This window comes from Rhinolophus sinicus, chromosome 18, assembly GCF_057876585.1.
Source record: "Rhinolophus sinicus isolate RSI-liver-muscle chromosome 18, RSI-T2T, whole genome shotgun sequence".
In the NCBI taxonomy this organism is placed as follows: Eukaryota; Metazoa; Chordata; class Mammalia; order Chiroptera; family Rhinolophidae; genus Rhinolophus; species Rhinolophus sinicus.
In genome coordinates this window covers 9,408,404-9,435,366 of record NC_142518.1, presented here as the reverse complement: position 1 = coordinate 9,435,366, position 26,963 = coordinate 9,408,404, and the positions used below count along the sequence as shown (strand labels likewise).

Genomic DNA, 26,963 nt, shown 5'->3' with positions numbered 1-26,963 from the left:
CTTTCGATATTAGATGCTGTTCTTTGAAATAGACACTGGGCACTCCCCAGGCACGGTTTGATGCAACCCAAGCACCTGCCAATTTATTTGCAAAGTCAAGAGTCCCAGGGTGTTTGAAATAATTACATGTTTATGCCAATCACTGAGATGGGCTCAATGCTGCGTCAATATTATTTCTGTGAGTAGGGGCCCAAAATAAGCACAAAGGTGTACTCGAAAAACAGCATTCCTCTCCTCCTTTTTTCTCTTCTCCTACCTCTCCTTTTTCTTCTTCCCAGCCCCTTCCCCTTCTGAGATCCTTTCTTCTCCTTTTTGTGAATTTAGGACATGAAAATTGGATAGACTTTTAATTATTGTAAGTACTTCTGTCATGGTTTAGTGACTATAGTGATATTAGTTTCTAAAAAGAACACTTTCTCTCAGATGATCCTATGATTTGTTCCAAACATATATTATTTTTCCAGTTTTTCTAGACTTTTGATTCTCAACTGGGAACAGTTGTACGCTGCCTCCACCCTCCTCAGGTACATTTGGCAAAGTCTGGAGGCATTTTTGGTTGCAACAACTAAGGGATGGGTGCTACTGACATGCAGTGTGTGGAGGTCAGAGGTGCAGTTGATCATTTTACAAGGGGCAGCTTCCCACAGCAAAGAAATGTCAGGTCCAAAATGTCTCTAGTGCTGAGAGAGAGAACTGCTCTAAACCTGTGCTGTTCAATATGGAAGCCACTCACCACATGTGGCTACTGAGCAGTTGAAATGTGGCTAGGATGAATGGAGATGTGCTGTGAGTCTAAAATACACACTACATGAAGACTCAGTACAAAAAATATGAATTATTATTTTGGTGTTGATTACACATTGACATGACAATATTTTGAATATATTAGGTTAACTAAAATGTATTATTAAAATTATTTCCCCTTTTTACTTTTGAAATGTGACTACAGTACAATTTGAAATTATATATGTCGCTAGCATCATATTTCTGTTAGCACTATTCCAGACCTTTTTCTCATTTTCACAACTTTGGAACATCAAATAAGTTAATCTTAATTAGTTAACTGTTTGGGGAAAAGGTTAAATTCTTATTTTACATCATATTTCAAAAATGAATCTAGTGTTTTAAATGTTAAAAGTTTTTAAATGATGCTATAAGTACTAGAATAAAGTGTTCATGAATATACATGAAAGGGAAGGTGTTTTCTAAGCATGATATCAAAGGCAGTCACTTTAAAGGAAAATACTGATAAATTAAAACGCATATCATAGAACATTCAGGAATTGGAGGCTTTCTATCTTCAAAGTGTTATGCTGAGGGCATTTTTTAGGTCATCCTGCATCTTGCTGAATGTCTGAGCTCTGTGTTAAGCCCCAGGATGTCCTATGATACTCGGTCTGCCTGTAGGCCCAAGGAATTTGGGAATCCTGCTGTTTCCTCCACTTCCTGAAATTGCCGACCATGGATTTCACAAATATTTCCTATGGACCCCACCAGTCTGGTAAGAATGTGTGTGTGTGTTTGGGGGGGAGGGTGCTCTTTAATCCTGAACTGAGTCCCAGAACCGATCCTTTTCGTTCCAGAAGGATGTGGATACAGAACAGGTCTCAATCCCTGCATCTTGGAGTTACTGCAATGTTTTATGATTTATGAATGTAGAGATTGGAGAGGCGCTAGTCTTTCACTTCCCTTTGAGTCCCACATCCCATCAAACTAGAATTAGACCATCAGACGAATCATCTGGTTTATATGAGATTATAATTGCTTGCTTTTGGGGATTCTTGACACTATTATAGATTATTACATTTTTCACAGGATGTGGGATGGTTTATTCCCCAAATAGTATACTTTTTTTAATGTCAATCATATTTGAAGTGCTCTTGGATAACTTCTCAATTACTTTGTTCAACATGTTTTTACTCAGCTTCTATTATGTGCCAGACACTGATTGAGGCTGTGAAAAGGATAAACATGGTCCTTGCCCTAGTAAAGCTTATGTGTTAGTGTCGGCAGCAGGAAATAAGCAACACGTACATGTATATCATCATGTCAGGAAATGATAAGAAAAATGAAGCAGATGGGGGTAAACAGTGACGGTGAGAGCTACTATTTTAGATAAGGTAATTAGGCAAGGTCCCTGGCGGGGTGACTGCATTTTAAAAGAACTATTCATGTGCGTAATATTTATTAATTTTTACTGTTAAGGTATTAGTGACTTTTCAGTACATCGTGGTTTTGTTTTGGTTTTGTTTTGGTTTCTTTGCCTGATTTAACATAGCGATCCTATTATAAAACTATTTTTGATTTCTGTTCTTTCCACAAACCATACATACTATAATGATTTTCTAAGTTTCAAACTCTTTTACACTATCCTTTTAAATGGTTGTGTCATATTCCTTAGCTATTTCCATGTTGCTGGATACTTATTTCTAATTTCTTGTTATAAATAATACTAGTGTGAACTTCATTTTTTAATAAATCTTTTTAAATGTTTGAAGTATTTCTTAGAAAATATTTGAAGTGGTATTTACTGGTTAAGAAGACAATTTAAAATAGTAGTTTAAAATAATTTAAAATAGATACACAATCATTTTAAGGGAAATACATTTTAATAACCAAATACCCAATATTACCCATCCATATGCCATCTGTCTATATACAGACATCTAATATATCTATCTACCATGTGTCTATCTGGCATCTATCTATCCGTTATTTATCTGACTGTATCCATCATCTGCCTTGACCCATTATTAAAAAAAAAAATAAGCTTCCCTGTGTCTCTTGAAGATTTAAGCCTCAACTCTTTCAAAATCCCTTAAATTATTTAAAAGGTTGAATATGTCATCGACATCTCTAAGTTTTTTGTTAATATTTTATTAAGTAATTGCTTTTCCCCAAGTAATTCTTCTTCCTGATATTTGTAATAATGCCATGTCAAATCTACTTGAGGTTTACAGGTGATTTTTTTTTCAGTAACAATGCTCATTGCTAAGATTTTATACACTTAACACAAAGAGAACAGCTGATGCTTCAGAGACATTGCCTGAAGCTGTCGTGGTGAGGGATGAATTGTTGAATAATCACAGCTTGTCAGGGGAGAATGCTCTGAACCTCACGTTTTCCCGTCACAAATCATTGCCAGGGGCTGCTCCTGCACGGACATCTGCGTGCGGAATATATCATCATCTTCCTTTAGCAGAGTGTGTACTAGGACAAATACACGGTCACACTCAGAAGAACAGCTTCAAATTTTAACATCAGTTTAACCTGTAAAAAAAGGATGTCAGGTTTTCATTTTCATTTATTAATTTTTCTTCCTCTGCTGTTATTTCTTTTTTTAACCTTTTTTTAATTAAAATTTATCGGGGTAACAATGGTTAGTAAAATTACATGGGTTTTTATATCTTGAAAAATTTCCAGCTTATAGAAAAAATTGCAAGAATAATACAATGAATATTTGTACATCCATCATCTCAGTTCACCAATTGTTAGCATTTTGCAACATTTACCTGTCTCTCTATGTATGTGTATATGTACATATGTTTGTATGTATATGTACGTATACCATGTTTCCCTGAAAATAAGACCTAGCCAAATGCGCTCTAATGCGTCTTTTGGAGCAAAAATTAATATAAGACCTGGTCTTATTTTACTATAAGACTGGATATAATATAATATATAATATAATATAATATAATATAATATAGGGTAATATATAATATAATCTAATAAAGACTGGTTGTTATACTATAAGACTGGGTATAATATAATATAATATAATATAATACTGTGTCTTTAATATAATAAAATATAATGTAATGTAATATAATATAATACCGGGTCTTATATTAATTTTTGCTCCAAAAGACGCATTAGAGCTGATGGTCCGGCTAGGTCTTATTTTCGGGGAAATGCGGTACATATGTGTATACATGTGTATACACATACCTATATAATATATACATATATATATATATATATATATATATATATATATATATATATCCATGTATAATTAGTACATATACAAACATTTTCTAAACGAACCATTTGTGAGTAAACCATGGACACCAAGATTCTTCACCAGGGCTAGGAATTGGATGAGGCAATGTAAGGAGGCATTGAAAAACTCAGTCATCAGATAAATATTTTAGTGCTGGATTTTAAAAATTCAATGTTAAGGAAAAAAGCCCACGATAACTAAAACGTCAAAAAATTTTAAGACAGTCTCTTGTTTGTTTTATGACCCTGTATAATTGTGCAATGAGAACAGCATTTCTAATCAGCCTGACATTCTGGGACATGTGGCTGTTGGGCTTCTGAGGAATGACAATGGCTTGCGAACAGATTGAGCAATGTGGGCTTCATATATATACACTCGTGTTTTGACTATAGAACTTGCATTAACTTTTTCTCTTTGATGCAAAATGTGTACATAGGGATGTACATTTCTCCCTTTGCATCACGCTCCCATATGGCTCTGCTCTAAGCACTTCAGCGTGCATCTCCCAGGAACACATAGATCCTTCTACATCACGTGGTGCCGTGATCACATGCAGGAAGGTTGACATTAATGAACGGTGTTTATCTGATATACATTCATATTTAAGTTTCCATGATTGTGGCACTGAGGTCTTTTTTGTCTTGTTCCCCCCATAAGGATCCAATCAAGGATCATGCATCACATTTAGTTATCAAGTCTTTTCATCTGGAAAGAGGACCCCCACCTTTTGTGCTTTGTGCCATTGGCATTTTTGAAGAATCCAGTCCCATTGTTATACAGACTGTCTCAATTTTAATTTGCCTGTTTCCTCAAGAATACTGTATTATGCCAGATTTTTAAACACACATCCTTGTTGGAATGTTATTGTACTCCTAGATGGGGTAGGAATGAGTGACTGCTTTCTAAAGTACCATGTTTCCCCAAAAATAAGACCGATCTTATATTAAGGTTTGCTCCAAAAGACGCATTGGGACTTATGTTCAGGGGAGTCATCCTGAAAAATCATGCTAGGGCTTATTTTCCGGTGAGGTCTTATTTTCAGGGAAACACAGTAGCAACCTCAGATAGCCCAGCATGCAGGGCCAGTTATGCAAGAACAACTGAAACAGATGTACAGCAAAAACAGATCATTCCAAATTTTCAGAGAAGGTGTGTTCCTTTTAGGTTTTAAATGTTTTGTGCTAGAAAAAAGTGCTAAGTGGAATGAGAAGAGGTTTCAGCCCCTGGGCCCACTTTGACTGATGGGAGGTGAGTTTCAGGGCTCCCCAAGGCCTCGGGAGGAAAGAGTCATAATCCATGTGTGACATCAACAATGGACAGCTAGGTGAGGGGTGGGGCAGAGGCTGGCTGGTGTTAAGACTGCACTTGAAAAGGAGTGGCTGGCCTTACAGCAGCTGCAGGACACAATTCTTACCTAATCTGGGCCAAGTTTCCTGAACATACACACAAGGACTGTCTAGAAGTGGTAAGATTGTTCTTGTCGTATGACTCTCCATCATCACAGCTCATACACATGTAATTCAGCTTTATCCTCATACAGATCCTTAAAAATGCATGAGCTTCTCTTGTAATGGTTTTCTAATTCCTGCCTAGAACTGTTGCTAAACAATTTGAAAAAATCAGTTCCCATTTTCCAATATTCACAAGTGTTGATCAGCATTATAAATATAATGAGAAGATTGAAAGCTGATTAATTCCCTACTAGGTACTAAGGCAACAGCCTGGAAATCTTTATTGTCATTTTGGACAATAAACTTAAATTTGAATATGGAAAAGCCTTATCTTCTTGGAATTTAACTAAAGGTAAATAAAGAAGCTGTACTATGCAGATTTTACTCTAAAAGAATGGTGATGGAGTCCAGCTTCCGGGAACCATTGGGCCCCTCTGTTAACTCCTTGTCATCCAGTCTAGTTGGGAGTAAATTTCTTCCTTTCTGCCAAATACATGTTTTATTGGTTTTCAAATCTTTCCTGATGGAGTAGTGAACAATGTATGTGCTCATGGCTTTCTCGATTAATTCTGCAAATAGGGTGGGAGGGCAATTTGAGAGTGTTTATCTCAATTTCAAGTGAACAACCCCTTTTTCAAACTGAAATTTATTTTGAGATAATTGTAGGTTCGCATGCAATTGTAAGAAATAATACAGAACCATATGATTTCACTGATATGTGGTATATAAACCAAAAACAACAAAAGAACAAGACAAACAAATGAGAAACAGAAACTCATAGACACAGACAATAGTTTAGTGGTTACCAGAGGGTAAGGGGGAAGGGGGGTGGGAGATGAGGGTAAAGGGGATCAAATATATGGTGATGGAAGGAGAACTGACTCTGGGTGGTGAACACACAATGGGATTTATAGATGATGTAATACAGAATTGTACACCTGAAACCTATGTAACTTTACTAACCATTGTCACCTCCAATAAACTTGAATTAAAAAAAAGAAGTAATACAGAGATCCCCTATAGCTTTGCCCAGTTTCCCCCAATAACTTTGTAAAACTGTGGTATAATATCAACCAGGGAATCGTCATTGATGCAATGTACTAAACTCATTCAGAATTTTTCATTTTGACTTTTACTCCATCCTGTCTTTAGTTGTAGAGAAATTACCATGTGTATGAGCAGCATTTTCATCCTTAGGCATCTGCCCTCCAGAAATATTTGCACGTGTGCACAAAGCCATATGTACAAAAATATGGACTTCAGTATTTTTGTAGTCGTAAAAGAAATGGTAACATTCTGCCTACGTCATGGGAAAATAATGAAATATTTGCAGTAGTGACTAACGAAAGCTATATATGCTTGAAATGGAAAGATCCCCAAGACAAATAAGTGTAAAAAGCATAGAACAATATAATTACAATTATATGACAGATGTTAGGGGATAAATGTGTATACATATGTACCACACGGAGATGCAGTATAAAATGTGAAGGACTCTCCTCAAACTGTTAACAATAGTTACCATGTCTTTCAACGAGGATCCATAAGTCTGAAACAGTGAGGCTACATCTTGGGCATTTAAAAACAGTCTGCCATTTCACAGCCAGACTGTGCTTAGACTCACTCAGTGCCTTCCCAAAGGAGGAAGAAAAATCCCCTGCCACCTGGAAGAGAGAAGTAGCCAGAATCTAAGTGGCCGTCAGCCTGAACCAGCACCCAGGGGTGAGGGGAAATGGTGTATCTGCAAAGACACGTGCAAAGCCCCAAATGTGTTGTAAAGGCAAAGCCTTCACAAAGTAAAACTTTTTATTTTTAACAAAGATGGTAGGTCTCTTCCATGCCCCCATGCCAGCCAGCAGTCCGTTTTTCCAATAACAACCATTAATTATTTACTTAGAAGTTAAAATATAATGTGTGGAGGAAGGGTGAAGCAGGGCATTTAATGAAATCCTTGCAGTTAGAAGAAAGAAAACAAGTGCTTTTCCAAACCTGCATGTTTGTAACATATAGATACATTTCCCCATAAGAAACTCCCAGAAAAATTGGAACCACATGCGCAGATGGCCTGGGCGTGCTGGGCATGTTGCTGAGTGAGCAGTTCAGCAGGGCTGCAGCAATACCAGCTTTCTCTGCTCTTGGGTTCTGGGGCTTGTCTCCACAAGAAGCCCCCAAGTAACAAACGGATCCTGGCAGGGGGGAACAAGGCTGCAGTAAGGAGCAAGGTTTCCTACACCCCCACCCAGTTCCTTCACTCTCCAAAATTTACAAACTTTGTTTCCTTCCTGAAAACCCCAAGGTTTCCTCACTGATTGGTCTCAGTTTTCGAAAGGAGGTGACATCAGCTACTTTGTAGACTTGGGGCTTGGGGGGCTGTCCTGGGCTTTGGCCAGCCTCCAGCCAGCTAGGTGGAGCCTGCGGGTGCGTGCGTGCGTGCGTGTGTGTGTGTGTGTGTGTGTGTGTGTATGTGTCTGACCACAAGTAGCACTTGGATTATCCTGCCTGTTCTGTTCTCTGTTGCAGACAGTTGTTCTCTACCATCTGACCAGGACGGTGCAGCTTCGCAGGCTGCAGTGCCAGAATTTCTCAGGAGCAGAAGCATGGAATTGAAACTTTTCACAAGCCATTGAAATGGAACACAGAGCTTGTTCAGCCCAGGACAGCACCACGGATGGTGCACCACAGGACAGGACCGTCAGGAAGCCCAGAGGCCCTCCTGATACCAGGCACCTTGCAAATCCACTGATGGGCCGTGAGTCTAGGGGCTGTGGAATCAGAGTGCTGGGGAGAGGTTGTTTATCGGAGAGAGAACAGGGCTGGACAGTTTCAGTGGCTCCATCTGAGATAAGTCCATGGGGCACTTATTGGACCGATGTCCATAGCTTGTGAGCATATATCCTTTACACGGTTGTTCAAAAATGTGTACACCTCTGTGTGCAGAGTCCTATAGACCATAGAAAGTCAACTGTCAAAGTTTATTCTCCAGTAAAAGCTTCAGCTCTAAAGGTCAAATGCATCACTTACATTAAATTGGAGGTTTAAAAGTTACTTATAAATAGGAACATTTGTGCAGGCTGTTAAAACTGATTCAAAAGGTTTTAGGTATTTGGCATTTAGGTGGGGCTGGGTTTATAAAGCATGTTCAAACCTGATCGATTCACTTTAAAAGGAGCCTTTTTTTTTTAACCTTTGGAGAAGTGTCTTACAGGTATGAGTCTCACCTGTCAGGTGGTGTCTTTGCTAATGTATAGAGATTCACACCTCCGGGCAACAGCCCTTTCCTGTGAGAATTCAGCAGGTGGCTGCTAACTGAAAGGAATCTGAAAACTGGGTGTAGGCCTTAGAGGGGAGATTGTTATATCCAGCACCCTGGTAGGGTGCCCCGAACACTTGCAATCAAATGGACTTATGCAGGGACCCTGCAGTCAGCTAGGGCTTATTAATTTCCTACTGTACGCGGGCTGAAAGGGGGGAAAACATAAGGAATAAAATACACAGTGCCTTTCCTTGGACTTACTGAATAGGTAAGACTGCTCATTCATTCATTTATCCCATTTTGCTTGTAAAATGAGCAGAGCAGTGAATAGGATTTGGATCTGAAAAGGCAGAACTGGATTATTGAGCATAGACTTGGAGCAGTAGAAAAGAGAGTGGCACACGAAATCACTTTTTAGAATGAATTTGATAAATATATTTTTAAAGCAAAAGAATCAGCAATTCGCTTGACTTCCGCATGATTATTTTACAGCTAAGTATTATGTTGATGTTCACTAGGGTTTCTAGAGGTCCTAGTACAACTCTGGTTGTATATATTTTTTTTGGCACTCCCAGTATATATGGTACTTAAAAAGTGAACACACGGTCACAGCTAGAACGCAGAGTGTCTTAGGGAGTCTAGTAAAAAGTTTGGAGAGATGAAACGTGATAATGAACCTTCAAAAGCTGGGTGGCAGAATTTAACCTTCATGAGGCAGGGACTTTGGAGCCATCGGTGATTCTAGAGCAGAGACCTGGCAATCATGAAGACTGTAAATAAATTAAACTGGTAGCCACAGTCAGGATGGATTGTGGAGGGGTCATGGGAAATTCCAGCACTAACTCACAGATTCTCAAACTCTCACGTGCATCAGCGTCACCTGGAGAATTTGATAAAATGCAGATGGCTAGGCCCCACCCTCAGAGCCCCTGACACAGTTGTAGTTCTGGGATGAGGTTGGGAATCTGCATTTATAACAAGCTCCCAGGTGATGCTGACAGTGCCGTTTGGGGGCCACACTTTGAGAACCACTGCACTAATCCAAGCATGGACCTTGCATTTGGACCAAACTTGGAAATGACAGAGAAAGCACAAATAAGAGATAATTTCAAAAGAAAGAAAACTTAGGCTATGTTGGAGCTAAAGGAGAGAAATCAGCCAACATTGTAAAGTTTTTAAGCCTAAATTAATGTCAGATATGCAGTCTAGAGAAGACAGAAGTTGGGAGGAGGAGCTGGCTTAGGAGGAGAGTGAGGAAGGGAGGGTAAGGAGTTAATATTTTAAACATGAAAGTGCCAATGGTCAATGCGCAGCCTGATGACATGGGACTGAATACAGGTCGGGAGTCAGAGACCTCAGATAGGCTGGGCTCAGTCCTACCCTATCACATCCCAAAGACTGAAAGCAAATGCTTCCGCCATCTCACAGAAACCCAACCTCTCTTTTTACCCCTTGACCTTGCAAAATGTTTCCCAGGATGATAGATTTATGCTACGGGCCCAGCATTCACTGGCAGCTTGCGTGGCTCCGTTAATAGATCTTTTTAGAATGTACCAATTAGTGCATTTTAAATCTCTTATGAAATAATGAAAATTTAAAAAAATCATTCCAGAAATTGCAATAAAAAGGAAATGGCAGCTTTCCTAATGTGTTGTAAGTTTGATGGAGACTCAATTTAAAAGAAAAGTTAAGTTTAATGGCACTAATTGGTGGACTTAGGGAGTGGTTTCATTAGGAGATCTCGCTGGCCCCATTTAGCCATGACTTACTGATTGCCATTGACCTCATTTTTGGTAGTAAAACCAATAGACCCTGGCTGAACAGTGTTGGGGAAGAATCTTTCATATATACCAAGGGCTTGGATAACATGTTATATACAGATTATGGCCCTTGAGTTTCAAAGACTTTGGTGGGGTCAGTGGAAAGGGGATTGTGACTTTGAATCTCCCCTTTATCCATAGTCTCCTATGGTGAGCATCATCCGTGTTCTGGTAGGAAAAGGTCTCCTTTCCATTGATTCTGCTCTCTCCAGTTATCAGCAGAAAGGCAGGCAAAGCTGCTTCTGGGTGTAACTCACACGTGTTGAGCCTGTAGCTCATTGCTTGTTTGGGGGGGGTGGGCTCTGGAAAACCCTGGGGAGACATCTCCTGGATATCTCCTCAGTGTTCTCAAGAGCTAAAGTAAGTGTGTGGACTAATCCGTGTTGCAAATTATGGTGTTTGCTAAACTATATGTGTATATATGTATATGTACACATACACATACACACATATATACACACATGCATAATTCATGCTCTCAAAGCTAGGAAAAATGTCAACCATTCCTTGTCACAATTTTAAGTCTTCACACAATCACTCAATTGTTCAGAGACCTGTTGAGGTTAAAGTCCTTGTATAAATTTGAGATGAATTTTGGTTTTACAAGGGCCCAAGTTTTTCTTCTGGGCAAGAATATAAGCACAGTGTGATAGCCTTACCAAGCCCTAGTCTAAACTGACTTTAAATCAGGAAGAAAAGTCTCATACACTGCTGGTGGGAATATCGAGTGGTCCAGCCACAGTTCCACAGAAGGCTCAACACTGGGTTACCATATTATACAAGTAGTTCTATTCCTAGGTGTATACCCAACAGAACTGAAAACATACATCTACTCAAAAAAGTGTACATGAATGTTCATAGCAGTGTTATTAGTAATAGCCAAGAAGTAGAAACAGCACAAATGTCCATCAACTAGTGCATTAGTAAATTGTGGTCTATCTATGCAATGGATATTATTCGGCCATAAAAAGGGATGAAGTACTGATACATACTGCAATCTGGATGAACCTTGAAATAGTACGCCCAGTGAAAGAAGCCAGTCACAGAGGACCACATATGGTATGGTTCTATTTATGTGAAAAGTCCAGAATGGGAAAATCCATAGAGACAGAAAGCGGATCAGTGTTTTCCAGAGGTTGAAGGTACTAGAAATGGGGAGTGACTGCTAATGGGCAAGGGATTTCTTTTGGGAGTGATGAAATGTTCTGAACTTGATTGTGGTGATGGTTGCACAACTCTATCAGTATACCCAAACCACTGAATTATAGACTTTAAGTGGCTGAGTCGTATAGTATGTCAATTATAGCTCAATAAAGCTGTTAGACAGATAGATATTGTCAGCCACCTACCAGGACAACACCCTGCGCTTCTCAAAGACAGAGTCTGCTCTGTAAATGCTACATTCTGAAGCACACCTCAGGTAGCCTTTTTTTTTTTTTCCCTCAGAGAAGTACATAACTCTTTATTTACCCTAAATAGGAGTAATGGTTCCATGACAAGTGAATAGAAAGTAGAGCCCATTTTTGCCTGCACTTGATAATATAATTGCATCATTTTAATGAAACCTGAGCGGACTGACTATTTAGGACCCAAATTACCTGCCTGGACTGTTGAGGCTGTCACCTCTAATTATCTGAGGTAGCTTCAAGAAAGTTTGAGGAATGTGGCAGCGCTATTTCCTAGCAGCTGAGCCCATAGTTGGAAAAATAGATTAATCATCACACACACGGTGATCCATAAGGGTACTTTTGCAAATCTATTTACGACTGATTTTCAAAACCTTTTCCAATTTTTGGCTCTTTCTTCTCACTCAAGATTTTGTGTGGATGGTATTTTGCATTAGCACCAACAGGATAGAATTAACTGTCCTTTGAATACTAATTTCGAGAGAAATCTTTCTGAATCTGCAGTCTGGATTGTAGGCTGTGAGTGCTAGAGACAGCAGTGCTTTTCCTGAGAGAATTTGGAACCTCGGAGAATGCTTTGAGGACACTGAGTTTCTATTGAGCATAAGGTTTTGGAGGTAGGAAAAGCCACTTGACTTAAGGTGCCTCAAGTACCTTAGTGAGACCAGAAGAAAAGCATTGGATGGGCAGTGTGTAGGCGGGTTCATTTAGCTTCCCCTTACCTATTACATGCTTCATAAATCCATCTGGAAGGATGGTAATTTGCTCACTGGGACAGATTTTCCGGGACATTGCTAGCTCCATGGAGCAGGCCGACCTCAGCCAACACATGTTAAGTACAAAGTGTTCTCACCTCCTCCTTTAGGGCCTTTCAAAGTTGTCCAGGTCTTCTCAGCTTTTAGGACATATGAGTTCCTTTAAAAGGCATGGCTAGTAACAGACCATTCTGTCTTGTTTGTGTGTAGTGGTGTTTACTTAAGCAGGCCGAGCTGGAGCTGAAGCAAGCTCAGACGAGCCTCCTCACATTCTGACTTCCTGCGTTTGTTCTGGAAACTAGACGCAGTTTGAGATGAGAAAAATTCAGGTCTATATCTCATTCAGATTACATCCACACTCAATTAGAAAGAGAGAGGAAAGCATTTAATGTGTTCAGATACAGTTTACAGGCTTCCTTCCTAAGAATGTGCGTTCCTTCCATATAGTTGTGGAACAAATTTGCTATTTTAAATAGCAATGATTATGGGATGTAATCAAGACTCTCTGTTTAGCATTAGGGCAGGATAATAACAGTAGCTAATAGATATTAAGCCATGGGTAAGTATATTGCTGTCCTCACTTTGCAGAGAAGGAAACTGAAGCTTAGGGCCTGTCCAGGGACCCACAGCTCAGAAGACAAGAGGGTCTGAATTCCGAGCTTTCCCTTAACCACGTCGGCATGCTGCCTTTGGGGGGTAAATAATGTCCCTGTTAACAAGGTCAGACTGAACTCTAATTTGCACTTGATTCTGGAACAGGAGGTAATCCATAAATAGATATGGTTCTGTTTAGATTTGATTCCAAGCCTAATGGTGTATGTAATTACTTGATTACTACTATTAGTCTATGGCACTGTTTGCTGTGATGCCAAAGTTTGTATTTCACGCGGGAAACTAGACTGGCAACCACAGCGTAACACATTAATGCTGGTAATTAGTGAAGCTCTCACTTAACTAAATGGACCATTTGCCTTTGAAATCAGTGTGTAAGTAGAAGTACAGTAACCCATCTGTCATCCCAATCTACCTCTTTTGTCCTTAATTTGGACACTGGCTGTAGTTCTTTCTTTAGGTCCTTAGACATTTCAAATAAACTGTGTACAGGAAACGTTAATGGAGGGGAGAAATGCTGAAGTCCTGATGAGAGTTTGATTGATTGACTCCAACGTCTCCATCCAATAAGACCTATTAGACTTTTATTGGTGGATGGGCAAGGATGAGCCTTTGGGTCTAAAGTACATTCAAAGGATGTAACCCCTTCCTCCCTTTCCACAGATATTGTGTCTGATCGGACTCCTGTGCATGAAGCTGCGATCCATGGGAGTCTGCTGTCTTTGAAGAAACTCATAAGCCAGGTAGGTAGCTTTTTGAAAAAGAAAATAAAATAAATATTAAGCACATCCTACTGCTCACCACATTTAGAAAAAAAAAATCACAGCCTGATATTAAGGTATAAATTCATCTTCAGCAAAGTGAGGTGAATCTCGTCCTATCCAACCATATTTTATATTTGGAGGCTGGCCTAATACTAGAATTTAGCACAATTCTATGCACATAGTAGGTGCTGTATTAAATATCTATTGAATGAATAATGGGCAGATGAGTGCATTCGAATTGCCTTCATTTTATTCGATAAACTATGTTCCTAAAAATTATCATGTGGTGTTGGTTCTCAACTGGAGTGATTTTGCCGCTTTGGGGACATTTGACAATGTCTGGAGACACTTTTGGTTGTCACAACTGGGATGGGGGTGAAGGGTTGATACTGGTATCTAGTAGATAGAGAGATACGTAGAGACCAGGGATGTTACTAAACATACTACATTGCATAGGACATCAAAAAGTTACCCATCCCAAAATGTCCGTAGTGCTGGGGTTGAAAACCCCTGATATGAAAAAAGACATGCTTGCAAATGTCTTTTTAAATATGTCATCTTATAATTTCTGAGACATTTTCAGTTCTATTGAATCTCCAGTTGATAGTGGCTCTGCCCAGTTTGATATTAATTTCTCTGCCCCTCAGGTGTAATTTCAAGTACACATTAATTTGAGTTTTGCTGGTTTTGAAATTTTGGTGGATCTTAAGCAAAGGCATGTCTAAGAAAGCAGTTAAGATCACCCTTCAACATTCTAAAAAAGTTTTTGTTCAGGATGTTCTGTTCTCTGAAAAGATAATAGATCTTCTAAGTTAGGAGCGCTTGGCCCTTTCTGTACCATAGTCCCCTTTGGCATTCTGGCAACGTCTATGAATCCCTTGTTAGACTAATGTTTTAAATACATAAAACAAAACACAAAGGAAACCTATCAAAATATTAAACGACAATTGTGTGACCAAGTAATATATGAACTTCTTTAGTAATGAACTAAATATGATTTCATGGTGATTCTAATGACCAACCATAATTGCTAAGTAGGATGAACATATATTTTGGATATTTTAAATATCTGTAACAATTGTAATAAAAATATCTGTAATTCCTCTCTATGATAGTCCTGTATACTGCTACAGGACTTGGTTTGCTGTCTACATTCATAATTCAATGCATAATTGAAGGACATGATAAATTTCAGGCAGTGGTTAGTGAAAATAAATATGCTTTTTGAAAAAAAAATCCAATTTCATCGACCTTTCCAGACTAAGTAATCCTCCTATAAGAAAATAATTTCTAGAGAAAAATTTCAGACTACCCCAAGCCACTATCTTAAGCTGTTTTTGATAGCAACAGCCTATTATAAATAGAAATATAGATAGTAGCGCAAAACTCTAGCTAAAAGAAGTTAAGCTGCTTCTCAGATAAAATGAAACTTTTAGCTTATTTTGATAGGACAAAAATGATCATTGCAGCTTTTATAATATGTCACTTACTAAATTGGACGGATCCTGATTTATATTCAGTATTTATATGGTTACTGAACATCAGCCGGAACCATGTGTTTAAGCTCTATCACGTTATTTCAGCAAGTTCTCTTCCTGGAACCTCAATTTCTGCCTTCGTAGAATGAGCATTCCAATACCTACCTGCATTAGTAAGCTCTTGCTGTGTACCAACCACTCCAAACGCAGTGGTATCGTGCAATAAACGTTTCTCGCTAACGAGTCTCTGCGTCAGCTAATCTAGGCTGGGCTTGGCTCCAAGCTGTTCCCATCCTTCTTTGACCAGTGGCGACATGAGAAATTTTCTTCTCATGGCTGAAGGCTGGAGCATCAGAGGCTCAGCCCAACCATGCAGGAATACACACAAGAATAGTTGCTTGTCAAAGACCTCATCAAAACAATAAGCCAGCAAGAGGGAGGGCAAGAGGGTGAGAGCAAAATGCAAGTCAGTCTTGAGTCCAATTGCTCGGTAACAGGTATGTGTAGCATACATTCTAATACAGTACATACTGTCAAACTGTTTTCCTAAGTGGTTGTATAATATACTCCCACCAGCAGAATGAAACATCCTTTTTTTGTTCATGTTTTTCTACATCATTATCAATACCTTAGTATCCTGTCAGATTTGAGGCCAGGTTAACTTTTAAAAGAATCGTCATAGTACTGCATTTGTGGCTGAAAAACCAACCCTATGGAACTGATGTTTTGCACCCGTTCCTCTGCCCATGTCCCGTCTCCCAGGGGTGGCCTGTGAACCTCGTTACAGCAGATCACGTGTCCCCACTCCATGAAGCCTGTCTTGGAGGTCATTCCTCTTGTGCCAACTTTTTATTGAAGCATGGAGCTCAGGTAAGTACAGCTCAAATAGCATCTTAATAACCATGAATGAAAAATGACTATTTTTATCCCTTCAGAATAATTAGCAGCATTTTTGATTAGCCTTATTTGAAATATGAAGAGGGGTATTTTTCAAAAGCATCGTGTCCTTCCAGCTTATTTGCTTTAGCAATAGATGAAATACTGAATTTTTAGCTAGAAAGTAATGATTCAAGTCTGTATCATTTTCTTTAATAGTCACTGCTAATAATTAGCTGTTAGATTTCTGTCTTCATTCCTACGGCTTGAAGGTAGTGAAATATTGTAGAAAACACAGCACATTTGGCTCGACACCTAAATAATGGTCCCAGACCATTTCTACCATTTACTAACATTGGAAACTCAGACGAGTTCCTTATTCTTTGAGCTTTAGCGTCTACATGTGAAAAATGGGGGAAATACCAAAAAAAGTTGTGTAACTTACTGTGGTATTGCAAGGATTGAAAGAGAAAAAGGTATATGATTATTTGAAGAATGAGAATTGCGATTGCCATGAGAGATCTGCCAAGGGAGACACAGAATCATTGAATTTGAAAGTAGGTACCAGTACATCTTCCATTCACTAAGTCTCCTCATGCTCAAAAGTGACGGGAAAGTCTGATCAGAAAATTACATATGAGGTTCTCATATTCTCTCAACCAGTATTTACTGAGCATTTATTATATGCCTAACTCTGGATAAAGACTTTCAGGAACTTATAAATTGAATGAGGAGACAGCCAGATAAACAGGTGTTTTACTGACTGCAACACTAGTTGTTTCAGTATATAAGCCCTGAAGTCTCAGTAGCTTAATACACTGAAAGTGTATTTCTTGCTCAATGACATTCCAGTGTGGGCATTGCCAGTTGGGTGACTCTTTTCCATGGGTGATTCAGGAATACAGGCTTCTTCCATCCTGCTCCACAATTTTCAGTAAGTCATTTCCACGTGTGCTCTAGAGGTAGCCTCCATTCCAGGTGGTTGGAAGGGGAAAAGATGTGGAGGATTGTGCACGGAAAACTTAAGGACCAGTCTAGGTAGTAACATATATCACTTTGCCCACATCTCATTTGTCAGATCTCACGCCACACCCAACTGCTAGAGAAGTTGGGTAACGCAGTATGGTTATATGCCTAAGAGAGAGAAAATAGGTTTGTTGAATGCATGCCATCTCAGCCACAGCAGGCAATTACAATACACTGTTTTTATCCATTAGTTTTTACTGGGTAGCAACCACCCTAACTTAATGGCTTAAGACAGCAACCATTTATTTATCTCCCAATTCGTTGCATTGGCTGGACAGCATTTCTGGTCTGGGCTGGTTCAGCTGACCTCAGCTGGGCTTACTTATGTACTTGAGGATAGCTGATAGGTTGGTTGGAGCAGGCTGCTTCATGATGACCTTGACTCGTATGGCCGAGATGTCTGGGGAGCCAGAAAATCTCTATGTGGTCTCTAATCCTTTTGCAGGCTGTCTGGACTTATTTACATGGTAGTAGGGATTCCAAGAGCCACAAAAGAGGGCAAGCTCTCTGCTTGAAACACATTTGTTACTGTCCCATCCATTGGCCAAAGCAAGTCACATGGGCAAGCCCAGCTTCAAGTATTGAAAAAATAGTGTTCATCTTATGAAGAATTGCAAAGCTGCATTGCATGCTGTGCAGAAACTCTGGCCATTTTTGCAAACGACCACAATGTAATAAGTATTAATAGTAAGGGTTGTTGGGAGCACATAGAAATGTTCCTCACCCATTTATTTCTGATGGGGAGGGAGGGAGTCAAACTAGGCTTCGTATAGGAAGTGATGTCTAAGCTGAAAGCTCAATGACCTGTTGGAGTTAGCTAAAAGCGGGGGGGGGGGGGGGATATGGACCGCCTACCCACTAGGAACACCAAATGCAAAGGCCTGGAAGTGAAAGTGAGAATATTTTTGTGACTTCAAATCATTCCTTATAGGGGGAGAGTAGAGTGGGTGAGAGGGGTAAGGATACAAACATCATCAGGTTTCTATTTTGGTTAAGAAAACATACCCAACACTTGGAAACAGGGCTAGGGCTCAGGAGAGACAAGAGGTGCCCAGGGTGCAAACTTGAAAGAGCTGCTCACTGTCAGGGGCGTGCAGCACTCTCACAGCTCTAGGAGGGAGTCGTCTCCTTAAATTTTGCACCCCCTGGGCATCTTTTGTGCCTCACTAGTCCTGGCCTTGCCAGGACTATATTCTTGTTTAACAGGTTCACCAAAGAATGTCTTAACAATATAGAAAAATGCATCTGCATTTGGCTTTGCTCTTTCCTATTCAATTATAGCCCAAACCCTGTGCAGTTCAATGCAAACATGTAAGTTTCTGTCTGATTTCCAACATTAGCAAAGATAGCCCCAAAGATTATAGTTTTATGGCCCTATAAGGTATTAACCAATTTTGTGTTTAGTAGCAAATGTATTTCAGCATTCCATTGACTGACTATATAAATTCTCCTTTGAGCCAGCCTTACCATCTTAGTAGTTAATGAATGAATTAAAAAAAAATCTTTGGCATGTGTTCACTCTATATTTGTATAAAAATCATGTTTAAAATTTTTTTTAAATGATACATTAACAATTTTAAAAAGTTACTCTGACTGCTCTGAAGAAACTGGATTGGTGTGGGATGGGTCTATGATGAAATGTTTGAAATAAAGAGATTCGTTTGTAAGGTATGGAAATATCCTAACCGGTTTCCAAGTTCATGTTCCTGGGGAGGGCATGGAGCAGATAGAACATCCGGTAACATTCTTGGTGCCTTACATTCCATGCCTCATTCAGTTTTTCACATCAAGTTCGTGGAGTTTGGTATTTTTGTCCCCATTTTATAGCTGTGGAATGGAAGGCTCACTGAAGTTAAATAACAGCTTCGGGGTGGTAGAGTATAGATTTGAGCCCAGAACACCCCAGAGGCTGTCTTCATTGTGGAGCTTTCCTTTCCAGGTGGATGGCATCACCATGGACTGGCACACTCCCTTGTTTAATGCTTGTGTCAGCGGCAGCCAGGACTGTGTGAATTTGCTTCTGCAGCATGGAGCCAGCCTCTGCCCTGTGAGTGAGCTGGCATCCCCGATCCACGAAGCTGCTAAGAGAGGTAAAGCTACTGTGAAGTGAAGTTTTCCAACCACTCCTTCAAGGGATCTTACTGTTGAGAGAAAGAAGGAAGAGGAGGTCTATTTTAGAGCAGTAGTTCTCACAGTGGGGTCCAGGGACCAGAGCATCAGTGAGACCTAGCACACAAAAATGCAGATTCTTGGGCCTCACGGCAGACCCCCTGAATGAGGAACTCTGGGGTCAGGGGAAGGGGGGCGATCCAGCCATCTGTGTTTTGCTTAACAAGCCTTACAGATGATTCTGATGCAGTCTGTTTGAGAGCTACCTTTTTAAAGCATTTGGAATGTTCACTGCTGTATTTCTGGAACAAAGCCTGGCATATAGTAGACTATTCATCAATATTTGTTGAATATATCGTGAAACCCATGACTCCATAGAAATCAAATTATGTAATAAAACAAATTATATCCTTCTATTTAAAGGCCTTAAAGAATATTGTCTCAAGGTTACTTAAGTTTGCTAAGTGAAACAAACTTTGAAGTTTGGGGAATGTAAGTTGTTTCATACGGTTTGGGGGAATTCTTTTTTCCTCCCCAGCTTTATTGAGGTAGGATTGACAAATAAAATTGTATGACTTTAAGGTATGCAATGTGATTTAATATACATTGTGAAATGATTACCACAGTGAAGTTCATTAACACATCCATCGCCTCACATAGTTACCTTTGTTGTGTGGTGAGAACACTTAAGATCTCTCTCAGCAAATTTCAAGTAGACAATACAGTCTTGTTAACTATAGTCACCATGCTGTACATTACATCCCTATAACTTATTCATCTAGTGTAGAATTTTTAAAGCCACACTTTTTCTGATATTCTTAACTCTGAGACAAAAAATAAAAATGCAAGTTTTGCTTTTCTCCAATGCCGCCGCGGCCCTCCCCCTCCTCCATCATCCCCATCCCCGTACCTTGCCAGAGGGCTTTCTGTTTCCCCAGTGGCTTTCACAAAATGGCTCCCCCAGATCCTTACAGCAGCCCTATTTGACTGGCCCAACTATTATTATAATGATCTCCCAAAGCATTGACATGTATCCACTAAGAGACACACTAACTCATATTCACTGGATACATGAACCAAAACAAGAGGAATGCAAAGGGGCAATGTTTAAAGTATGACATTCTAGACCAAGGAAGAGTGACTGATTCAGTTTCACCGAACCTAGTTTGCCAGACTGGGCCCCGCTCATGTTGCATTTGGCAGCTTCTTCTAAGCATCGCCTGTGCCCACTGTGGCCTGTCTCTCCCAGGGCCTGTCCTTGGTGAGGTTGTAAGTGAGCTCCCCTGTCCCATGACCCGTGCTGTGCCCTTTCTTCTCCAGGTCCATCTTCAGTCCCTGTTCTTCCATACCTCTCCCCAACTCTCACTTCCGTTTGTATACTCGGACCGATTACGAAGCCCAAACAATGGGAAAGGCGGATGCTTGCTGGTTGCTTACCAAGGCCAGTAAACTCAACTGCTGTTCCACTCGGAGCTGCAGATCACATCCATGGTCAACCTGTGACCTCATGGCAGTGCTTAAAATCATTCCCTATTCAAAGCAAAAGAAACAGCTTTTGGTCCCCTGGATAAGTTGCTGGCAGATTTAAAATCACACACAAAAATGGGGAAGGTGCTGTTTTCCTAGCTGAGAGAGAGAACTTGTGCTGTAACTGTTTTCTCCTGCTTTGGGCTGCAGGCCACATGGAGTGCATCGAGTCTCTTGCAGTTCATGGGGCCGACCTTGACCATAACATCCGCCACCTGGGCACGCCCCTATACCTGGCTTGTGAAAAGGAGCAGATAGATTGTGTCAAGAAGCTGCTGGAGTCAGGTAAAACAAAAGGCGAAATGAAACAAAGAAAATGAAAAGTAAATTAAATGTATTTTAAAGCTCTTTCTATGTCTCAGAGTTCGTGTGGGCAGTGGAGTTGGACAAGGTGGGGATTCATATTGACTGTGTTCCCATGGGGACTTGTCTTAAACTGTTTCACGTTAGCTCTCTCACTTGTAATGAGGATAATGATGAGGATGATGGTAATATCTCCTCCCAGGGTGGTCCTTGATGATGGTTACTTTCTCCTCCCTTTCCTCTGCCTCCTCCCTCCTATCATATTATTAGGCCCTGGATAACTCCCAAAGTTGCCGGATTAAGGCTGAGTCTTCCTATTTTGGGCCTTCTTCACTAATTCTCTTTGTTTTGGAAATTGCACTTGCCTCATTTTTAGCCCATTGTAAATATTACATTATCTTTGAAAAGGCTTGTGTAGCATCATTCTTTTTCACCTCCCTGCTGTTGTCCAGTCCCCTCTTCAAAACTTGGAACACCATGTCATCACCTCTTTAATTATTTGAGTCCTGTTTTTTTCTTTAAAACTCCAGTAATCTTTCCCCCCCTGAATGTTCTTATAGTTCTTACTGCCTTCTACTCATCTAGTAGTCATTGCCATGAATTAGGAGATTCATATTCATTCATATTCATTCTCATTCTCCCTCCTCTCTCTCTCCTTCTCTCTCCCTCTCTTTCCCTTTCTCTCCATCTCTCTCCCTGCCTGGCTCCCTCCCTCACTTCCTCCTTCTTTCCCTCCCTCCTTCCCTCCCTTTCCTTCTCCCTTCTCCCTCTTTTCTTCCTCCCTCCTTTCTCCTCTCTCTCGCTCTCTCTTTCTTTTTGTCTCGTCCAGGTGTGACATGCCTCACAAACCCAAGAACAAAGCAGTTAACATTTATTGAATGGACATATATGCCCATTTTACTAGAGGGACAGCAACTGAGGAAAAGCCACATGATCCCATATGTCAGAGTGGGAGCCAGCATCCAGCCTGGGGTAGGGATTTGATGAAAGTGTAGGCATAGAATTGGCTGGCATAGTTCTAGAATTCCACTTTGCTGCCAAAGAGGAGGACTTTGTGACCTTCCCAGTGACCTTGGGATTTCACCATCTAGCCTCACTTCAGGTCTGTACTGGCTAATATTAGGGGCCTGTTAAAAATGGGCAGCTGTCACGCCACCAGGATTTTTCTTGTATGTATCACACCTATGTATTGCACTCACAGGTGAGGTTTTAAACCTCATACGCTTCACAGCTCATGCTGTACATTCAGTGACATTGTCAAATGGCATGTACCTCATGTTTTAAATGGAATCAAGCCATCTTCCATTTTCTCAGGAGAATTCTTATCCTCACTGTGGATGCCCTTTTGTTAGGGAATTTTGAGGTGCAGTGCATTGAGAAGGGGGAGGCTCGGACTTTGCCCCTCAGCTGAGTCTCTGTTGTTCTCGTCACTGTTTAGGAGCAAGCGTGAACCAAGGCCGAGGTCTGGACTCCCCTCTTCACGCAGTGGCCAGAACATCCTGTGTGCTGCTGGCCCGCATGCTCATGGATTTTGGAGCAGACACCCAGGCCAAGAATGCCGAAGGCAAACGTCCCTTAGAGCTGGTGTCTCCAGAGAGCCCTCTGTTACAGCTCTTCTTGCAGAGAGAAGGTGCTTCTCCTTTGCCCGAACCTAAACCCTAACCCATAGAAACTCCTGCGGGTTCTAGCAGGAGGCAGGTACTGACTGGGTTCTGACTTCTGGTCCTATAGAAAGGCTCGTTGTCTGCTGTCATCCACTGTGGGTGGCTGATGTAATTTAGTATTCAACAAGGAGCAGTACTGGTGATGGAATAAAGCACCATCCTGCTGTTTGGCATGTGGGAGACAGGCTGTCTTGGGTAATCTAATACTCATAGATGAGATGGGCCAGTTTTCAAAGAATGAAGATATTGTTTTAAAATTTTTATATTAACGTTGGCTAAAACATACTTTATTTAGAATGATGTAGCAGAGGTCTCTCTGGGGCTGTCTAATGTCCTCACAATGTGTTACTGTACTACAGACGGGCCGAACTACTGGGCAGTGGTTTCTGGGGGTAAGAATGTAACTAAGTATGACTTTAATGATTCACAGCAATCTGGAAACGTTTACTATGAAAGTTAATCAACAATAAGGCCACATTCCTCCATAAATAAGAACTGACACTTCTGACCTTGTGATTGAGCAGTTGCAAGGGGGTAGGGACAGTTCCCTGGGCTGTGAGATCGTGTGGGCTGGGGTGGGGAGCAAAGATCCCTCAGACTGAATTCTTAGTTGTCCCTAGAGGAAGAGAGCAGCCAGCTTAGGACCTGCTTTGTTTACCACAGTGTGGACTTGAAGTTTTAGGGCTTGTGGGACTTTGCAGCAGGCTTCCTAGCAGAAGGATTCTCATGTCGTAATCGGCTTATTTTGTCCCCACATGCCAAGCACTAGGGCTGGCTCTGGGCACCGTTGTGAAGTAGCCATGGAATCCTTTCACCTCTTCCTCCCACTACTCCAGGGTAGTTGCAGTCAAATCCCAGCCTTGGGGCCCCCAAACAAGGCCTGTACTCCCCAAGCCATGCCAGCTGGGCTGGGGAACACTGACCGTAGGTGCAAGAAACAGTCCAATAGAAGCCCTTTATATTAAGTGGTGGGGTAAATACCAGGCAACTGGACCTGCAGTTTGAAGATTTCTTGTTTTGAAAAAATTCTGTCTATCTATACAGGGCCGATTTCTCCAGCAGGCACAGACAGCACAATACTTGGGGCCCACAGAAATGTTTTAATTCCTTTTAAAATTGGAAGGACAAGTGAATAAAACTCAACGTGGATTATATTAATCTTTACACCAACACAATTTCAAAATGTCATATATATTTTTTTAATTGGGAAAGAGCTCCACTAAGGCATAAGTGCCTCGGAGCCCCTAAAGTAAAAAAGACACACACACACACACACACACACACACACACACACACCCAATGTTCAGATTGCCTCCACTGACTCTTCCCTTCTACTTTATTTCCCAAAGTTATTGCTAGACACCTGTGTTACCTTTAATTCCTTTATTTACATTTCAGTGACAGTGTGGCCAATGATCCCACTGGTTTATAAAATGCCGTTTTCTATTGGAGAGAATCGCCACTTCTTTTGCCTCCATGAGTCATTTTTGGGCTTCTGGTAAGGTCACCTCTCAGCAGGCAGAAAACCCATGGGAAATGGGGACAGAAAGCCGGACCTGTGGATTTCACACAGTCATTTCTTTTATTTATTTATTTTATTATTATTTTTTTTTAACACAGTCATTTCTGTCTCTGAGTGTCCCCGGAAAGGAGTTCAAGAATATGACCCAACCACCTTGAGAAGCATCTAAAGCAGTGTGTACTTGTGGCAAACACTGAAAACTGAAAATGACTCTCTTTCATCCCAGCTCCACAGGAGCCACTCCTGAATGCACTTTGGCTGTAAAGCATTTTGAGTGTTGCTGGGGGAAAAAAAGAAGTGAAGACCCAAAGCAACATGTCAATTCAGAAACATAGAATGAGCTGATTTTATTATTGAGTGTGGCAAATGGCTACGAAGCTGTAGTGGGTTTTCAGGTCAATTTATATGGGATTAAGGTGACAGTTGTACATCATCATACTTGTGGTAAACAGCAGATACTCAGTTTGCATCGGTAGCTCCACCGAGTTTGCTCGGATGTTCTGCTTTTCCGGATTCGCCATCAGGCTTGCTCTGATGTCTTGTTCCTCGTAATTCTTTATCAGTACCTCCTACACTTGTCCCTGACGGTGTATCTAGCACAGATGATTAGTCATATCCTTCAGCGTTCCTTAGCGAGATGAGCGTAAGTTGTTTCCCCACAGCACACCTTTTGCAACGTGTTAATATATGTTTTGAGTGCACTGAATATAATCTGCAAGTTATCCTAAATTCCAACAGGGACCTTCTGAAGGTGCTATGAGGGCCTGATTGAAAATACTGCATTGATTTCTCTGATTGTATGTGTTGTTTCCCCCTCTCCTTGTTCTCCATCATCGGAGAAATATGCAATCCACTTTATCCTGTAGCTTTTGGTGACATTGTAGGAAATTAGAAGCCACTGTGTCCTTTTGATTGTATTCTCAACTCTGGCGGCACAATCCGAGCACCCAGGGCACGTGCCTTGAACAAATCCAGATGCATGATCCTCACTCAACAATAATTGAAACAACATCTCTGGGCGGGGCCCAAAATCACGTAATTTAAAGCCACCTTCTTCCAGTAGGTGATTCTAAAGTACAGTCTGGATTGAGGACCACTGCCCTGTGGAGTTCTTGGAGCTATATAGCTTTGCTTTTCTAAAAGAGTGGTTTTAATAACCAAAAGAGAATCCCCATTATAGTTTGGTGCAGGTGGTGGCGGGAGTCATTTTCCATTCTTTTACCCTATAGCAGGGTTTATCAGCGTCAGCATTGTTCTCATTTGGGGCCATTGGAGACCGTCCCATGCACGGTAGGATGTTTAGCAGCATCCCTGGCCTCTACCCACTAGATGCCAGCAGCACCTTCCCCAAGTTGTGACAACCCAAAATGCCTCTAGACATTGCCAAGTGTCCCTGATGAGCAAAATATCCCTCCTTTCTCCCTCCCCCCACTCCCGTTGAGAACCACTGTCCTAAAATGTAAACTCTTGGCTGGTTCCTTATGCAAGGTTTGTGCTAGTTCGCTTTTCACCAATGAATTGAAGCATTGGGCTAGCTCTGAATGCAGAATATAAAAACAATTATGATTTAAGATAACATCTGATTCACTGATAACTCATTGTATTCAAATATCTTAAAATTGCTCAAATTATAAAAATGCTTCCTTCTAGAAATATGAGCTTACTGTTTTTAATGTAAAAGATAAAGAAAGCCATTAAACATGAATTTTGTTTTCATTATTGGGAATTTTCTGTAGCTTCATAATTCCAAAATTAGCTCCCTTAAGCCTCCCTTAGTGAGACTAAGCTTTGAATTTTTTTCAGTCTGTTCTAAATAAAAACATAATAAACTCATTTCAGTTAGTCCAGAAAAGAGAAAACATGGCCTAAAAATTCCTCCTATAAAACACAGAAAATGATCTTAAACAGTACCATAATTATTTCCTTATCACAATGTTGTATCTTGTATGCTTTAAAAGAAGGAATGGAAAAGTTGTCTTAGATCACTGAAACCAATGTGTGGCTGTCTGATTTTTTTCCAGGGCCCCCTTCTTTGATGCAGTTATGCCGCCTTAGAATCCGGAAGTACTTTGGGATCCAGCTGCATCGTAAAATCACTGGATTCTTCCTCCCGGAGGAGGTGAAACAGTTTCTCCTACACATTTGAATATGTCAAAGGAATGGAGTCACAAAACAACAGACAAACCTTATCGAGTGTTCTGGCCATTGGAATTTTAAAATAAAGTCAGGTTACAAAGCTTGGCTAGTTTTCTCAATGGGATGTTTGTTTTCAGTGGAAACACACTGGGTACTTTTGTATTATTGGTTGGAAGGCATGAAGACATTTTTCCCTCTGGCCCGGAAAAGGGTAGCTAAAAGAATAACTATTGTTTTGCATATGTACTACATGCC

The 26,963-nt window shown here is 40.6% G+C and overlaps 1 protein-coding gene across 3 annotated transcripts; it reads left to right on the top strand.

The window, feature by feature from the left end:
- Positions 1 to 6: 6 nt before the first annotated feature.
- ASB9 (ankyrin repeat and SOCS box containing 9) lies at positions 7 to 26,813 on the top strand. 3 transcript variants are annotated; one of them, XM_074323246.2, is made up of 9 exons: positions 7 to 524; positions 1,408 to 1,501; positions 7,978 to 8,206; positions 13,967 to 14,046; positions 16,308 to 16,415; positions 19,387 to 19,537; positions 21,234 to 21,368; positions 22,825 to 23,016; positions 26,594 to 26,813. In XM_074323246.2, exons 3-9 carry the CDS (start codon positions 8,086 to 8,088, stop codon positions 26,716 to 26,718), a joined length of 912 nt encoding a protein of 303 aa, XP_074179347.1. In that variant the 5' UTR covers positions 7 to 524; positions 1,408 to 1,501; positions 7,978 to 8,085; the 3' UTR covers positions 26,719 to 26,813. The 3 variants fall into 3 exon arrangements, with proteins under 3 accessions (XP_074179347.1, XP_074179349.1, XP_019601876.2); XM_074323248.2 differs by lacking the exon at positions 26,594 to 26,813 and adding an exon at positions 24,671 to 26,577 and having other exon boundaries at positions 7 to 1,501; XM_019746317.3 differs by lacking the exons at positions 7 to 524; positions 1,408 to 1,501 and adding an exon at positions 7,484 to 7,667.
- The last annotated feature ends 150 nt before the right edge of the window (positions 26,814 to 26,963 follow it).

What these genes read in the sequence shown, in the direction of transcription:
- ASB9 (XM_074323246.2), top strand. Translation starts at nt 8,086, where the DNA reads ATGGAACACAGAGCTTGTTCAGCCCAGGACAGCACCACGGATGGTGCA. An exon ending in TGAAGAAACTCATAAGCCAG is followed by an intron (nt 14,047 to 16,307) that starts GTAGGTAGCTTT and finishes CCCGTCTCCCAG; the next exon opens with GGGTGGCCTGTGAACCTCGT. An exon ending in GCTCTTCTTGCAGAGAGAAG is followed by an intron (nt 23,017 to 26,593) that starts GTGCTTCTCCTT and finishes ATTTTTTTCCAG; the next exon opens with GGCCCCCTTCTTTGATGCAG.